At 42.4% G+C, this 17,048-nt stretch overlaps 1 protein-coding gene across 3 annotated transcripts in view; it reads right to left on the bottom strand.

The window, feature by feature from the left end:
* The window catches only part of epsti1 (epithelial stromal interaction 1), a 106,939-nt gene that overhangs the window by 43,203 nt on the left and 46,688 nt on the right, over positions 1 to 17,048 (bottom strand). For all 3 annotated transcript variants that reach the window (XM_059650050.1, XM_059650048.1, XM_059650049.1), the window contains exons 3-4: positions 16,948 to 17,031; positions 6,555 to 6,628 (exon numbers count right to left, since the gene is read on the bottom strand). In XM_059650050.1, coding sequence (XP_059506033.1) covers positions 6,555 to 6,628; positions 16,948 to 17,031 — 158 coding nt within the window. The remainder of the gene's footprint in view (positions 1 to 6,554; positions 6,629 to 16,947; positions 17,032 to 17,048) is intronic.

The raw sequence follows: 17,048 nt of genomic DNA on the forward strand, positions 1-17,048 counted from the left end.
GATGGTACCCACCCAACTACAAGACCACCCCACTTCATCACATTCACTAGCACAACAGGAATAGGGAGGCCTGGCAGCTTGGTCTGCTTGGCAAGGGTTGAAAACCAGGGAAAGGGAACGCCCGTGGGATTTAGTAACTACCCAGATTTATGACACCACATTTAATGAACTAAAAAGTTGAGATAACACATACATAGTAATAACAACAAAAATTATTATTTCCTGGGCAATGGACATCCCCAGGGATCCCAGACACCCTGTTGCCCAACTCCATAGGATTGGCGATGTGGTTTATATGAGTTTGTTCATTTTTTTTCAGATATGGTCAGCCAAATCAGTAATTTTCTCCAAGTTTACAGGGATGTACATACAGCCCTCCTTTCTGATGACAGCACACATACCCGTTTTCTTAGCTAGTACCATGTCAAGGGCAATTAAGTTTTGCAATGCCGTGGTTCATATGGTGACCATTTTTGCATTTACCTTGTCCAGGGCTTGTGGGGTATCATTGGCCACTTATTCTAAGACTACAGCCAAATTGATAGATCCTCTGGCTAACTTGGCTGTACTGTACCTGGGTATCAATATGGCCGAGAACCTCGCTGTTTCTGAAATTGCACATTTGATGCACCACATGATATTCCTCCCGGAGAAGATACGAAGGCAGCACAACAGTACCACGTAACTCAGGTAACATGACACTGTCCAGAGTGTTGGTAGCCAGGGTAAGGTCTGTGTCTGAATACACAGAAGGTGCTGTTGTACGGGTCAATTCAATGATCGCCTCTGGGTCCCAGCACTGTTGGAAAGTTCCCTTATTCATGTGGTTCTTGAAGGTCAACAGGTTAGGGCCAACCTGTGAAAGGAGAGACGTGTTTGGGGTTCCCTTGGTCAAGAAGGATATACTGACGGGTACTGGGAGAGGAACTGAATTGCTCTAGATGTGGTTCGAGCTGAGAAAAGGGGTATGGGGGTTGCAATTAGTTTAAATTGTTATAAAATTCATTATAACATGTAAAATTATAGAGATACCTACTGTTAGCAGTTGGTAATTAATGAGCTGTGAACAGTCTGTTTTAGTCAGGGCATAAGAGAAGGCATTTCTTTCACATCCAGGTTTAAGTATGTTTTTCTTAATGTTTGCATTATACTAATGAGAGCAGCAGGAAAGCTGACGTTTTGGGTCGAGACCATTCTTCAGATGCTGCCTGGCCTGCTGTATTCATCCAGCTCTACACCGTGTTATCTCAGATTCTCCAGCATTGGCAGTTCCTACTATAACTCCCTTAGCTAATAAAATGTGAGGCTGGATGAACACAGCAGGCCAAGCAGCATCTCAGGAGCACAAAAGCTGACGTTTCGGGCCTGGACCCTTCATCAGAGAGACATGTCTCTCTGATGAAGGGTCCAGGCCCGAAACGTCAGCTTTTGTGCTCCTGAGATGCTGCTTGGCCTGCTGTGTTCATCCAGCCTCACATTTTATTATCTTGGAATTCTCCAGCATCTGCAGTTCCCATTATCTCTGATAGCTGTTGCTTTTTGCAGCTGCTAAAGTTATTTTGCGGTAAATAATCGTTTCTTTGAAGTCAATCACAATATTAAAAAATAGCTTGTAGTTAAAGATTCTTCAGATAACCACAGGAGTAGCTTTCAACATAAAAGGAGAGATACACATATAACATTAGTATAATGCAAACATTAAGAAAAACATACTTAAACGTGGATGTGAAAGAAATGCCTTCTCTTAGGTCCTGACTAAAACAGACTGTTCACAGCTCATTAATTTTAATTACCAATTGCTAACAGTAAGTAGTTCTATAATTTTACATGTTACAATGAATTTTATAACAATTTAAACTAATTGCAATAAGGTTAATTTCTAAGTGTCTTTTGCACTTTTACATATACAATTGGGACAGTGAGAAACATAAAAAGAAATAACTGAATTTGATAAAGTACATGAAATACAATTCAAGCTCTCCTCAGAGATAAGGAAGCCTGAGACAGATCTAAAGGAATATAGTAAGTAACTTTGGAATGCGAATGAATATGATGCATAGAAAGATCCCAAAGCCTGGGGAATATAATGTGTGGTAAATGCCATAAAATCAAGGGAATCTGGGGCTGTCCACAGGAATGCCCAGCCATGATTAGGTGTCCCATGGAACTGGGTGTGTGGATTAACGGGAAAAGGACAGTGTTCATGCTGTATTTGATCGTTTTGCATTACAATGCAGAAAAATTCTGTATTTTGCTGTGAAGATCAGTGTGTGTAAGTGATCTCTCTTCTGATCTGAGCCAAAGATTAAGGGAAAAATTGCTTTCTCATCATGCTGCAACTGTACAAAACACTAATGCGGCCTCATTTGGAATATTGCGTGTAGTTCTGGTCGCCCTATTACAGGAAGGATGTGGAAGCATCGGAAAAGGTGCAGAGGAGATTTACCAGCATGTTGCCTGGTCTGGAGTGCAGGCCCTATGAAGAAAGGCTGAAGGATTTGGGTTTGTTCTCATTGGAGAGAAGGAGGCTAAGAGGGGATTTAATAGAGACATACAAGATGATCAGAGGATTAGATAGGGTGGACAGTGAGAGTCTTTCCGAGGATGATGACTTCAGCTTGTACAAGGGGGCATAGCTACAAATTGAGGGGTGATAGATTTAAGACAGAGGTCAGAGGCAGGTTCTTTACTCAGAGTGGTAAGGGCGTGGAATGCCCTGCCTGCCAATGTAGTTAACTCAGCCACCTTAGGGACATTTAAACAGTCCTTGGATAAGCATATGGATGGTGATGGAATAGTGTGGGGGAGGGGCTTAGATTAGTTCACAGGTCAGCGCAACATCGAGGGCCAAAGGGCCAGTTCTGCACTGTATTGTTCTATATCGAGGCCAGATTCAAGGAAGGTCCTTTGGCCCTCTTCCTGCATCAACCAGTTTCTGCTTGAATAAAAAAGTCTTCCACTTGACGGGATCCTACCTGCCTACTGTGTCTTTGTCCCCTGTCAGGGGTACGCTCCTACAGTTGGTATCAGCTATGGGATACAGATGGGTGTGGGATATAGTGGCATTTTTTGGGCATGGGGTACTGGGTGTAGGCTGACTGTTGGAAATAAAGGTACAAGTTTCACAAATCTAAGAAGTTTAGATTGCCTGCCCGAGGTCTGAGTCAGTGTGGTCAGTTTGGGTATACAGTTGATTTCAGTTTAGCAGTAACCTCTCCTTCTCCCTCACTATATGTGTAGATTAGATTAGATTCTCTACAGTGTGGAAACAGGCCCTTCGGCCCAACAAGTCCACACTGCCTCTTGGAACATCCCATCCCGAACCATTCCTCTATAACCCACTCCTGAACACTACGGGCAATTTAGCATGGCCGATTCACCTAGCCTGCACATCTTTGGACTGTGGGAGGAAACCGGAGCACCTGAAGTAAACCCACGCAGACATGGGGAGAACGTAGGGAAAATGGTTTCTCAATAGTTTGAAATTCCAGTCTGTGAACAACTATTTTGTGATTTGAGAGAGAGGAATCAAAAACAACGGACAATAAAATGCTTGCCTAGCCACTGACTGTCATATTGCATGAATTAATAATTAAGAGGTTCAAAAGTTTCTTCATGGGGGCCTTTGGAATATAAAGAGCAAAAGGTTTGACAAAAAAAAAAGTGGAAGTGATTAGGAATTAAAAAATATGAATTATATTTAGAAGCAGGGTAGGTAGTTGAGGTATAAAGTCAATGCCTTGTATTAGTCTTTACCAAACACTGACCAGCTGTATTTCACAGGGATCAGTGTTGGGTCCACTTTTGTTTAAATCATTTGTAGAAATGACAAATGAGAACGTAGAAAGCATGGTTCATAAGCTTGCGGATGATACCAAGGATTGGCGGTATAGTGGACAGTGAAGAAAGCTAAGATTACAAAGAGATCTTGAACGTTTTTGTCAATGGGCTAACAAGTGGCAGTAGGTGTTTAATTTGGATAAATGTGAGCTATCGCATTTTGGCAAAATAAAAGAGGCAAGACTTACACAATTAAAACAGGGCTTGGGTAGTGTTGTAGAATAGAGACACCTCAGGGTTCATGCACATAATTCTTTGAGGTTTGTCTCACATATAGAGAGGGTGGTTAAGGCAGTATTTAGTAGGCTTGCCTTAATTGCTCAGATCTTTTGAGTGTCGGAGTTGGGATGATATGTTGAGGTTATACAGGACATTGATGAGGCCTCTTCTGGAGTACTGTGTCCAATTCTGGTCTCCCTGTTATAGGAAGGATATTATGAAGCTGGAGAGGGCTCAGAAGGGAATTGCCAGGATGGTGCTAGAAATGGAGGTTGAGAGTCATTAAGAGTGGCTGGATAGGCTAGAACGTTTTTTATTGGAGTGCAGGAGGTTGAGAGGTGACCTTATAAAGATACACAAACTCATGAGGGATACAGATAAGGTGAATGCCAGTGTCTTTTCCCTAGGGTGGGAGCTTTCATGACTAGGGAACACGTTGAAGGTGAAAGAGGAGAAAGATTTAAAAAAAAAATATGAAGGGCTTTTTAAAAAAAAATACAGAGTGGTTTGTACGTGGACTAAACTTCCAGAGGGAACAATGGATGCAGACACAGTTGCAACATTAAAAAGACATTCTAATAAGTACACAAGAAACGTTTGTAAGGATATGGGCCAAGGACAGGCAGTTAGGACTAATTTAGTTTGGGATTGTGGTCAGCATTGATTGGCTGGACTAAAGAGTCCATTTCTGTGCTGTAGGATTCTATACTACCTAGGTCATGGAAGAAGTGGAATTAAATCCCTTCTTAAAAACTTTCCCCTCTCACATTTAACCTATGGTCTCTAGTTTTGGAAACCCTTACCCTTGGGAAAAGACCTTGGTTATTCACCTAATCCATGCCCCTCCTGATTTTATAAAACTTCTATAAAGGTCACGCCTCAGCCTGCAAAACTGCAGGGAAAATAGCTGCAGCCAAACCCTCCAACCCTGGCAACATCCTTGTAAAGCTTTCCTGAACCCTTTCAAGTTTAACATCTTTCCTATAGCGGGGTGATCAGAATTGAATGCCATATTCAATAAGTTACGTAGCCAATGTCCTGTGCAGGTGCAACATGTTCTCCCAACTCCTACATTCAATGCCCTGACTAATAAAGGCAAAGGCATGAGAGTGTGTGGAGAAAATTTACAAGAATGATTGCAAGGATGAGGAACTTCTGTTACATGGAAATATTTGAGAGGTTAGGTATTTTCTTTGAAGAGGAGATGGCCGAGGTGTTCAAAATCATGAAGGGTCAAGACAAAGTAAATAGGGATAAACTGTCCCCACTGGTGGAAGGATTGAGAATTAGAGAAAATATATATTTTAGGGTTAATTGACAAAAGCAACAATGGTGACGGAAGAGAAACTCTTTCATACATTAAGTGATTAGGATCTGAATGTCCTAACTGTACAGTAGAAGCAACTTCAATTGAGGCTTTTGAGACAGAATCTGAAAAAGAAGCAGAGGTCAGGATTTTCAAATGGCCAATCCTCTTCCTCAAACATTTCAAAGACTTGCCAGTCTTTGGCTCATGGTTCCATACCTAGTAAACATTGGGCGAGTGGGCATGTATTGGTGTTTTGGGCTGGAATGGAGTTAAGGGTTGACATTGAAGGGACATGTAGGTGGCGATGGAAGGACTAAAGGATCTAAGAAGTCAGCACAGTGGCTCAGTGGTTAGCACTGCTGCCTCACAGCACCAGGGACCCGGGTTCAATTCTCCCCCCGTCTGCGTGGGTTTCCTCTGGGTGCTCCAGTTCCCTCCCACAGTCCAAAGATGTGCAGAATAGTTGGATTGGCCATGCTAAATTTCCCATAGTGCCCAGGGATGTTTAGCTTGGGTGGGTTATGGGGGATGGGTCTGGCTGCGATGCTCCAAGAGTTGGTGTGGACTGGTTGGACTGAAGGTCCTGTTTCCACTCTATAGGGATCCTATGATTCTGAGTCAAATGTCCTGGGAAGTGAGCTTGGGTTTTCTAACCTAGTGGTCACACCACCTGCTCACCTTTGTTCCTTCCTAAGGTGGTTTGGGTATACACTCCAGCCTGCATCCAACATCCCGAGGCCAAGATATCTGGCGAAGAGGCTGCCCTCAGGGAGCTGGGAAGGTGACATGAGGAAACTGTCCAACCTGCAGTTCCTGAACTGAAGACTAACACCTGCCATTGCCGCAAGCTAAAACTAGGGTTACGAGGGTGCTTACAGGTGATGACTCAGGATTTACACTGGATTCAAGAGGGTGACAATGCAACTGAAGAGAAAGGAGGAGAAATTTTTAAGAAAATACGCAGTTCATCATTACGATCTAGAAAACATTGACTGAAAAAGGTGCTGGAAGCAGAGACAATGATATCCTTGCAAAGGGAATCAGGCAAACACTTGGTGAAAGTGTGCAGGGCTCTGGCAAACAAAGCATAGATCTAAACAGGGTTGGTCCCTTGGAAGTGCTGGGCTGAATGAACCTATGGCAGAGAAGGAGGCCAATGATTTGCATTATATCTGAACATACGAACGTTTTTTTGGAACCTGGCGTCTCGGAGGTTTATCTGCTGTCGTTGGCGTGCCTCAGCTTCAGAAATGCTTCCACCTAAAAGAAAACAAAAAAAAAATTCAGCAAGGATCCAGGTATATAATCAGGGTCTGGGAAATTTCCCTAAGATGCCCATCAAATGGGTGGGTTTGAGATATTATTCAAATTAGTGATATTTTTGTCCTGCTCATCAAACTCTAAAAGGCTCCCTTTTTTTTTAAACTTAGGATGTGAGCATCATTGGCAAGGCTTGTTTATGGCTCAGTCCTAATTACCATCAGAACCGGTACAGAGCCATTTGAGTGGTTGCTGGGCCATTTCAGAGTGCAATTAAGCACATTGCTGACAATCTGGACTCACATCTAGGCCAGAGCCAGTAAGGACAGCAGACTTCCTTCCCTAAAATGACTTTTTAAAAAAAAGCAACCCATTGTTGATAGCAGCAACATTTGAAACAAAATTGACAATTCCCAATTATTAATTAATTGAATTGAAATTCCATCAGCTGCCATGGTGTAATGTCAACCCAAAGCATTCAATGCAGATCATTGCTCCATTGATATCACAACGTCACCACTCCACTATACAGCAAATTCAAGTTGAGTTTGTCAGTCAGGATATTTTATACTACAGATAAATGATCATCTGAAGATGGCTCAGAGGAAATTTACGAAATTGATTCCTGGAATGAGCAGGCTGTCTGAGGAGGATAGCTTGGTCAGGCATAATTTGTTTCCACTAAAGTTTAGAAGAACAAGGAGGATCATTTGATTGAATTTTGAGATTCTGAATGATCTTGCCAAGGTCAACATGGAAAGGAGGTTTCCTCTTTGGGGGAAAAGAGTCCAAAAGTAGAGGACATTGTTTTAAAATTGAAGTCTTCCTCTTAAAATAGAAATGCAGGGTACTTTCTTCCGAGGATTGAGAACTTGGAATTCTATGTGTCTGAAGGGAGTGGATGCATGGCCACTGAAATGTTTTTGAGGCAGTAGTGGATAGATTCTGTTGGGTTGGGAAATCAAAAGGTTATCAGGAACAAGTAGGAATGTGGCACTCAGAGTACAAATGGATCAATTCCACTACTCTTGAAAGGTGGAATAGGCTCTTCAGCTCTTGGGGCCTATTTGCACTCCCAATTCTTAAAGACTGAAGGTTTCAACCATTGCAGAGGTTATTTAATGCAGGTCTAATAGTGGAAAAGAAAAAGAAAATTACATCTAACATCCGTAATGCAATCTGAAGAATCAAGCCAGACTTGAAACACTCACTATTTCTTTCTCCAAAGATGCTGCCAGACCTGCTAAGTTTTCTTAGCATTGACAGTACTTTGTTGGAGATGATCTGGATAAATAAAGGTACAGAAGTGGGTGCAAAAACAAAGTTGCTTGAAAAGCTCAGCAGGTGTGGCAGCATCTGTGAAGGAGAAAACAGGGTTAAAGTTTCATGTCCAGTGACTTAGAAGGTTCTGAGGATGGGTCACCAGACCCAAAACGTTAATGTTTGATCAAGTGTTTGCTAAAACTCGTTTCCATAGCCATATCACATTCCTCAGTGACTGCCTCCGGTTCAGACTCACCTCCTGAGCTCAGGAAGGGTAACCAGACCCAAAACATTAACTCTTGTTTTCTCCTTCACAGATGCTGCCAGACCTGCTACGTTTTTCCAGCAACTTCTGTTTTTGTTCCTGGTTTACAGTATCTGCAGTTCTTTTGGTTTTTATTACAGAAAGGGCTGACTGGATTAGACTGCAGGTGACCACACTGGGTCCCAAATAGGGACCCTCACCACGACAGCTCAACTTACTGAGGCAGGAACAAAAACAGAAGCGGCTGGAAAAGCTCAGCAGGTCTGGCAGCATCTGTGAAGAAAAAAAAAGTTAACGTTTCAGGTCTGGTGACCCTTCCTCAGGACTGGAGGCAAGTCTGAGTCGGAGGCAGTTACTGAGCAATGTGATGTGGCTGCGGAAACAAGTTTCAGCAAATACTTGATCAAACACCAGAAATGACAGTGAAATTAATGTCTGTGGACAAGGAGGAGGATTGTAATGGAAATCCCATCAGAGATAGGAGCAAAGCTTCTTCAAGGTGGGCATACCTAGAAGAGATGTGGCAGAGAGTTAAATATAAACTAAATAAAAACTGAAAGAACTGTGGATGCTGAAAATCAAATTTAGAGCATTCACAGTTCTTTCAGTTTCTACTACAGTCGTAAATTGGGGAAGTGCATCATAGAGTCCTATAGCATGGAGACACACCCTTTGGCTCAAAATCTCCATCCACGCTAACCCCATTTCCCTGCACTTGGCCCATATCCTTCTAAACCTTTCCTATCCACGTATTTGTCCAAATGCCTTTTATATGTTGTTAATGCACCCACCTCAGCCACTTTCACTTGTAACTCATTCCATATGCGTACCACCCTCTGTGTAAAAAAAAAAGTTGCCCCTCAGTTTCCATGTATTCTTTCCCCTCTTATCTTAAACTTATGCCCTCTAGTCCTTGATTCCCCAACCCTGGGAAAAAAAGACAGTGCATTCACTTTATCCATGCTTCTCATGATCTTATACACTTATACAAGATTCCCCTTCAATCTCCTACGCTCCAAAAAGAAAAAAAAAAGTGTCCTAGCTTGTCCAACCTCTCCCTATAACTCAGTCCCTTGAGTCCTGGCAATATCCTTGCAATTTTCTTCTGCACTCTTTCCAGTCTAATATCATCCTTCCTACAACAATGTGACCAAAACTGAACACAATACTCCAAGAGTGGCCTCACCAACATCCTGTACAACTACAACAACACTTTCCAACTTCTATACTCAGTGCTCTGACTGATGAAGGGCAGTGTGCCAAAAGCCTTCTTCACTACCCTGTCTACCTGGACTCCACTTTCAGAGAACGGTGGACCTGAACTCCAAGGTCCCCTGTTCCATTACACGCCTTAAGGCCATACCCTTCAACATGAAACCTCTACCTTGATTGGACTTTCCAAAATGCAACATGTCACACTGGTCTATTTCAAAATCCATTTGCCATTTCTTGGCCCACATTGATAATGTACAATGATTTGGATGACATAGATAGCAAACAGCAATGGGCCCAGCACTGACCCCTGAGGCACACCACTAGGCACAGGCCTCCAGCACGACAAGCATCCTTCTACTGGATGGGAGTTTGCTCACTGAGCTGGAAGGTTAGTTTTCAGACGTTTTGTCACCATTCTAGGTAACATCATCAGTCAGCCTCCGACGAAGTGCTGGTGTTATGTCCCGCTTCCTATTTATCTGGTTAGGTTTCCTTGGGTTGGTGATGTCATTTCCTGTTCTTTTTCTCAGGGGATGGTAGATTGGCTCCAAGTCAATGTGTTTGTTGATGGAATTTTGGTTGGAATGCCATGCTTCCAGGAATTCTCGTGCGTGTCTCTGTTTGGCTTGTCCTAGGACAATGGTGACGAAATGTCTGAAAACTTACCTTCCAGCTCAGCGAGCAAATTCACATCCAGAACCTCAACCTGAGCTACAAATCTTCTCCAAATCCTTCTACTATTACTCTCTGCTTTCCACCATCAAGCCAATTGTGTATTGAATTTGCCAGCTCTCCCCGGATTCCAAGTGATCTAACCTTCCAGAGCAGCCTAGCAGCATGGAACCTTATCAAAGGCCTTTCTGGAATCAGCATTAGCAAACCCCTTCCATGGAGCCTCATGACAAGACTGATTCCCTTCACTGTGCTGTAAGAGGGGCAAAGACTACATTTCCAAGAGACATTTCATAAATGCAAACTGGAAAAACTGACCTCCACACTGAGGTGATCGAAAACACAAATACATGTGCTTTTACACTGCTTGGGCACTGCCTAGTGCCAACAGTGAGAATGCCATCCCAGCCATTCCAACACCAGTGTAAGATGGCCTCAGCTCAGACTCTACATTCTGAAACTTACTTCCGGACACTTTTGGTGGGGACAAAAGCAGCTCCTGAACCCATTACCATTGGTAGTAAGAGATAAAGCGTGGAGCTGGATGAACACAGCAGGCCAAGCAGCATCTTAGGAGCACAAAAGCTGACATTTTGGGCCTAGACCCTTCATCAGAAAAAGGGGGAGGGGGCAAGGGTTCTGAAATAAAATAGGGAGAGGGGAGGAGGCAGATCGAAGATGGATAGAGGAGAAGTTGTATCAGAGAAAATGGGAACTGCAGATGCTGGAGAATCCGAGGTAACACAGTGTGGAGCTGGATGAACACAGCAGGCCAAGCAGCATCTTAGGAGCATAATTAGCACCATTGGTCGGAGGCCTGGATTGGCAAATCTACTCGTGGACTCCTCGTTGACTCCCAATCAGAAGTCTAGTCAGCTGTGAATCCTCAGCAGTGCAACAGGTAAATCGAGTGGTGAACTCCCTGTCCCTATGAGAAAGGCCTTTGGTATTCACCTTATCTATGCCCCTATTCATTTTACAAACTACTATAAGGTAACCCCTCAACCTCCCATGCATCAGTGAAAGTAGTCTTGGCCTATCCAGCCTATTTTTGTACCTTAAACCCTTCATTCCCAGCAACATCCTGGTAAATCTTTTCTGAGCCCTCTCCAATTTAATAGCATCCTTTCTATAGCAGTCCAATCTATCCTGATAGATGGATCCTGCAATGAGGAATTTCAGTTTTGTAAGTCTCTTCTGGAGCCTCTCCGATGTTTTCACGTCCTTCCTTTGGTGCAGTGCCCAGAACCATACAAGCCTCCAGCTGAGGCCGAATTAGCATTTTATACAAGTTCTATACAATGTCTGTATACTCTGTGCCCCTACTAAATTTGCCTAGAATGCTTTATGCTTAATGAACAGTTCTCTCAACTTCGATAACGCACACCCATATAGCCCAAGTCACTCTGCTCTTGCACCCCTTTTAGAATTATTACAGGTTTTATCTTGTCTCACTGTGTCCATTCTTCCAAAATGTATAATAATCAAACACTGCTCTGCATGGAGCTTCATCTGCCATTTATCTGACACACATCCTTAAATAGCGGAATAGAAATTGCAGAGGCATTGGCAATTTTTCAGTCTTTGAGGCAGGGAATTACCAGAGGACAAGACAGTAATAAACATTGCTTCCTTATATAAACAAAAGGTTGTAAAAAATAATCAGTAATTACATAGCAAGCAGTCAGTATAACTCAGTAGTTGCAAAACTTCTAGAAACAATAATTTGGGCCAAAATTAAATAGTGACACGGTCTAATGTAGATCGATTGAGGATAGCCTGTGTGTGTACAACACTGCCAAGTTTTGAGTTATCCGAAATTGCCCCTGAACACCAAGGTTTTAATGATTAAATTTATAAACCAGGAAAAGCAAGGATGCCAACATAGATTCCTGTGGAACTCCACTACCATCTTTTCTTGAGTGTGAAAAATATCAATTGATCATTAGTCCGTGTTTCCTATCACTCAGCTGATTTTGTATCCATATTGCTGCAGCCCCTTTTGGTCAGGTGGCCAGCAGCAGAAATGGCTAGGAGGCTGTTTAAGAGCTATAAGCAGACATGCTGGAAATTTTGGTCAAGCTTGTTCAAATTATGACCAGAGTTAAAACTGCAGCAGGACCTGTTGTGACCTGCAGTTTGTGTTGATCAAATAAGGCAACTACCATGGACAACAGTGTGGAGCTGGAGGAACACAGCCGGCCACGCAGCATCAGAAGAACAGGAGAGTTGACAGTATGGGTTGGGACCCTTTTTCAGAAATGGGGAGGGGTAATAGAGCTGGGGAATAAATAGGAAAGGAGGGATGGGACTGGGTAAGGTAGTTGGGATGGTGACAGGTAAATGCAGGTAGGGAATGGTGGGGATTGGTCAGTGAGATGGGTGGGGCAGATAGATGGGAGAGATGATGGACAGGTTGTGTCAGGTCAAGGAGACTGGAGGGAGTATGAGCGGGGCTGGGGAAGGTAGATGGGGTGGTGATAGGTTGGATATAGGTAGGGGTTGGTGGGGAATTGTTGGCGGGAAGTGTAGGGGAATAGGTGAGGGAGAAAATGGACAGGTTGTGTCAGGTAAAGGAGGCAGGTATGAGAGGGATGTTTGGTGGGATGAGGCTGAGGGTGGGGAGATTTTAAAACTGGTTATTTGCATGTTTAGGCCAGTGGGCTGTATGCTCCTGAGGCAGAATATGAGGCGCTGCTCCACCAGTTTCCTTGTGATATCATTATGGCATTGGAGGAGGGCTAGCTTGGACATATCACCCAGGGAGTCAGGCCGGGGGTATTACAATGGTTGGTAACCAGTAGGTATTGTCATTTGTCACATACAGAGCACAGATGCTCCATGAAACAGTCCCCAAGTCTACACTTGATCTCATCAATGTACAGGAGGCTACGTTGGGAGCAATGGTTACAATAGACCAAACTGAAGGATGTGCAGGTGTCAGATATGAAAGGATTGCTTTGGGCCTTGAATGGAGGTGAGTGGGGAGGTGTATGGGCAGGTGTAGCTCTTCCTGTAGTTGCAGGGAAAGGTGCTGGAGTGATGGGGTTAGTGGGGAGTGTGGAGTGGACCAGGGTGTCGTGGAATGAACGGTCTTTACGAAAGGCTGTCATGGTGGTCTTTAGACATACTGGCACCAATACTATCTTATATGGAGCATGGAATGTCACTGTTTACGGCTTGGTGTAAACATTTAGGAGACGTTTACCAGTAAATTCCATCGGCTGGGGTCAAACTATTTGATCAGGCTTTGATCAATTTATTGGCTGACTGCTAGAAGAAATGAATACATTTTCAGATAAGCAATATCCTGGTAAATCTCTTCTGAACCCTTTCCAGCTTGACAATGTCCTTCTGATGACTGGGTGACCAGAACTGGACAAAGTATTCCAGCAGAGGCCTCACCAGAGTCATCTACAACCTCAACATAATGTCCCAGCTCCTATATTCAAAGGACTGAGCATAGCATGCCAAATGAGTTTTCAAATTTTATAAGATTATGTACCTGCATCCCCAAGTTCCTCTGTTCTACAACACTACCCAAAGTCCTACCATTAATTGTCCTGTTACAACTGTTTACTAGATGGGTACTCCCCTGTAGCATTGAATCAGATAAAGGCATTCATTTTACTGCTCAAATAATGCAAGATATTATGACCTTACTTGGGATCAAAGGTTCCATATTGCCTAACATCCTCAATCAGGTGGGATAGCAGAGAGAATGAATCATAGTTCAAACAACATGGTTCAGAAGACAATTATACAAGGAACACATTACTAACGTTTGTTCTAATGATAGTGTGAAATTATAGTCTCTAGTTCAACTGGATTTACTCCACATATTTTGATGATGGGGAAACTGAATTTCTTTTAGGGTTGAACTTTTCTGAACCTGGGTCACAAAAGGAAACAGAGCAAGGCTTACATTGATTGTAAAGTGGATTCTATAGAGTACAAGGTGGGACAACAGATATGCTTCAAGTTCATCAAGCAGGTATATTTTGGTCACCTAGATATTATGGACCTCATTTTACTGTCAGTAAAATAAGTCCTTAGTGTAGAAAGTGTTACTGGATTCTGGATAAAACTGGATGGTTTTATGTAAACCAAATGAAGTCATATGGTCTTCAGTGTAATCATCAGTATCCTGTTAGGTCAGATGCATGTGATCCCTATACTCACCCTTCTAATTTCCACTTTGCTTCTTCTTTGTCTGGTTTCTCGACACTGGCTTTACAGAGAGATAGTCAGATAACGAGTCTGAAGGTTCCATAGATGGTCAGACAGAGAGTACATCTGGTATTTTGTCAGATCAGTCATGAGGGTCCAAGAAAATATTTTGATTATGAGGTGATCACAATTGTTTTGTCAGATTTGCAGGAGTGAATGCAAGAACCAATGATGAGTTGGTAGGTGTTCAGATGCTAGAAGAGGGAAGTTTAATAAAGGCTGGTATAGTTGAACTGGTTGCTGGACAATTTGTTGACAATGTTGTTAGGCAAATTCCACGTGGTGAGACAATTCCTATTAATCAAAGAGTTTCAGTAAATTTGTTTCTGACGGGTGTCCATACACACAACTGGTGCTTCTTCTAGGAAATCTTCTAGGATCAGTCAGATGTCGTTATCCTAATCCCATTCATCATCATCTTCATTAATCATAAATATTGGGAAATTCACATTAATATCTCCAAACATTAGTAAAGGGTGTTGGTTAACCAATTCTAGAAATTCAACAGTTCAAGTAAGTAATTGATTGTAAGCCATACATAACAGGTGGTGTTACATTGATTCTATTATAGGGTGATTCAAAGTGGAGGTCGTGGAAATTTTACCCTGATTACCAAACTAAGAATAACAATCGATCATTAGAAATATAGTGTTTCAAGATATATGGATGATAAGATGGGCAATCTGTGGTTTAATCCACAAAGTGCAGGACGTGCTGAAGGTGGGCATTTGTGAGTTGAATTTGATGCATTTGAAATAATCAGGTGTGAATATCAATTCACAGATTTTCGCTGCCAACCTTTGAATCTAAATTATTGTTATCCTATTGAAGTTGATTTTCCATTTTGACAATACAGCTATACTGATACTATGGCTAAAAGAACAGGTCTGAGCCTGGGAATCCTGTAATAACTCACCTTCCAACTCCCCAGAGCCTGTCCACCATCCAGAAGGCACAAGTCAGGATGCGTTGCAAGATACATGGTGTGAGATTTATATCTATTTTAATATCATTTGTTTTTAAGTTTAGACGTTTGAATTTTGACTTATGGGTTTTTCTGTGTGTCTGAAGGAGTTTAATGATAAACTTGCAAGTACTTCTGTAGTCATGGTGATTTCTTATAAAGAAACATGATAGAAATGTAGATCAAAACTAATGCGTGTTTGTGCACATTGCTTCTAAGTTTGCAATTGAGAAAAGTAAATAATTGTGCATCAGTGTTGCCATTAAGAATTTCTAGATTTTAAGTTTAGGGGAAAGCTCTGATAACTTGAAAATAAAGGTGTTTTTTTCAGTTTGAAGCAGATCTGTAGAAGTCCTTGGAAGAAGATAGACATGTAAAACAGTGCACCTGAGAAAGGGAGAAGATCGTAAAAAGTAGATTAGATTAGAACAAGGAGTTAAGTAATAGTTCCAGGCCCAAAAGTGTTTGAACTAAGCCCTCAAGAGGTTACTTGAACCTGAGAACATTCAAGCTTTCGAGTATGAAAGCTCCAAGAAAAGGCTATCCAGACTGCGTGTTGAAACTGCAGTTAAATTAAATCTTTTAACGAGTTAGAAGAGGGATTTTTTTTGATGGAAGTACTGTCCTGGGATTTGTAAAGGCACATTTTTGGATTATATTTTACTGTACACTTCAAAAATCTCAAAAATAATGTTGTGTAAATGGCTTGAGTTTATTCTACTTTATCTTCATATCTTTCATGAAATAAAAAATATAGTTTCATTACTAAAACCATTGTCTGCTTATGTTTCAGTGAGAATCTACCTTGTTAAAACCAAACCAGGATCGTTCATCCAGATTTCAGTCTGGGATCTGATTTTTCCAATATCAGCTGGGATCATGTGTCAGTTGGAACATTCCCCACTTGCCTGTATGGCTGTTGCTCCAACAACAGTCAAGAAGCTTGACATCCTTGTACTAGGTACGACTCCAACCAGTGGAGAGTTTCTCCCTCAATTCCTACTGACACAAGTTTTGCTGGAGCTCTTTGGTGCCACTTTTGGTCAAATGCTACCTTGATGTTAAGAGCAGTCACTTTCACCACACTTCTGGAATGTATCTCTTCCATTCATGTTTGAAGCAAGGCTGCAATGAGGTCAGGCACTGAATAGGCACTCATGGATGATATTAGAAGGTAGTGGTGGAGGTTAGATAGACCTTAGGTGGGCCAAAGGGCCTGCACTATGCTGTACTGTTCTATGTTCTATCATCCAGGACAAAGCAGTCCGCTTGATTGGTATCACAGCCATTGCCTTCAGCATCCACTCCTTCCACCAACAATATTTGGTATATCTCACTGCTACTATCTACAAGATGCACTGCAGAAATTCACCAAGGTTCCTTAGACAGCACCTTCTAAACCCATGACCACTTCCATCTCGAAGGGCAAGTACAGGAGATGCCTGGGAATATCCCAGCTGCAAGTTCCCCTTCAAGCTAGTCGCCATCCTGCCTTGGAAAAATACCGTCATTCCTTTGCTGTTGCTGGGTTCCAATCCTGGAAACTCTCTCCCTAATGGTACTGGGGCTCAACCTACTCCATATCGGCATCCACAGTTCAAGAAACCAGCTCAGCACTATGTTATCCAGAGCAGGTAGGGTTGGACAATCAACACCAGTCTAGACAGCATCACCCATAACCTCTAAACAAATTGTAAAAAAATTTCATACCCAACTGTGTGGGAGTCAAGTTGATTGGACCGAACCGGTTAGCTTCCTTCCATTTTCTCAGATCCTCCAGCTCCTTGTTTGCCACTAGAATAAAAAAGAAA

This window comes from Stegostoma tigrinum, chromosome 12 (assembly GCF_030684315.1).
Source record: "Stegostoma tigrinum isolate sSteTig4 chromosome 12, sSteTig4.hap1, whole genome shotgun sequence".
Taxonomy (NCBI): Eukaryota; Metazoa; Chordata; class Chondrichthyes; order Orectolobiformes; family Stegostomatidae; genus Stegostoma; species Stegostoma tigrinum.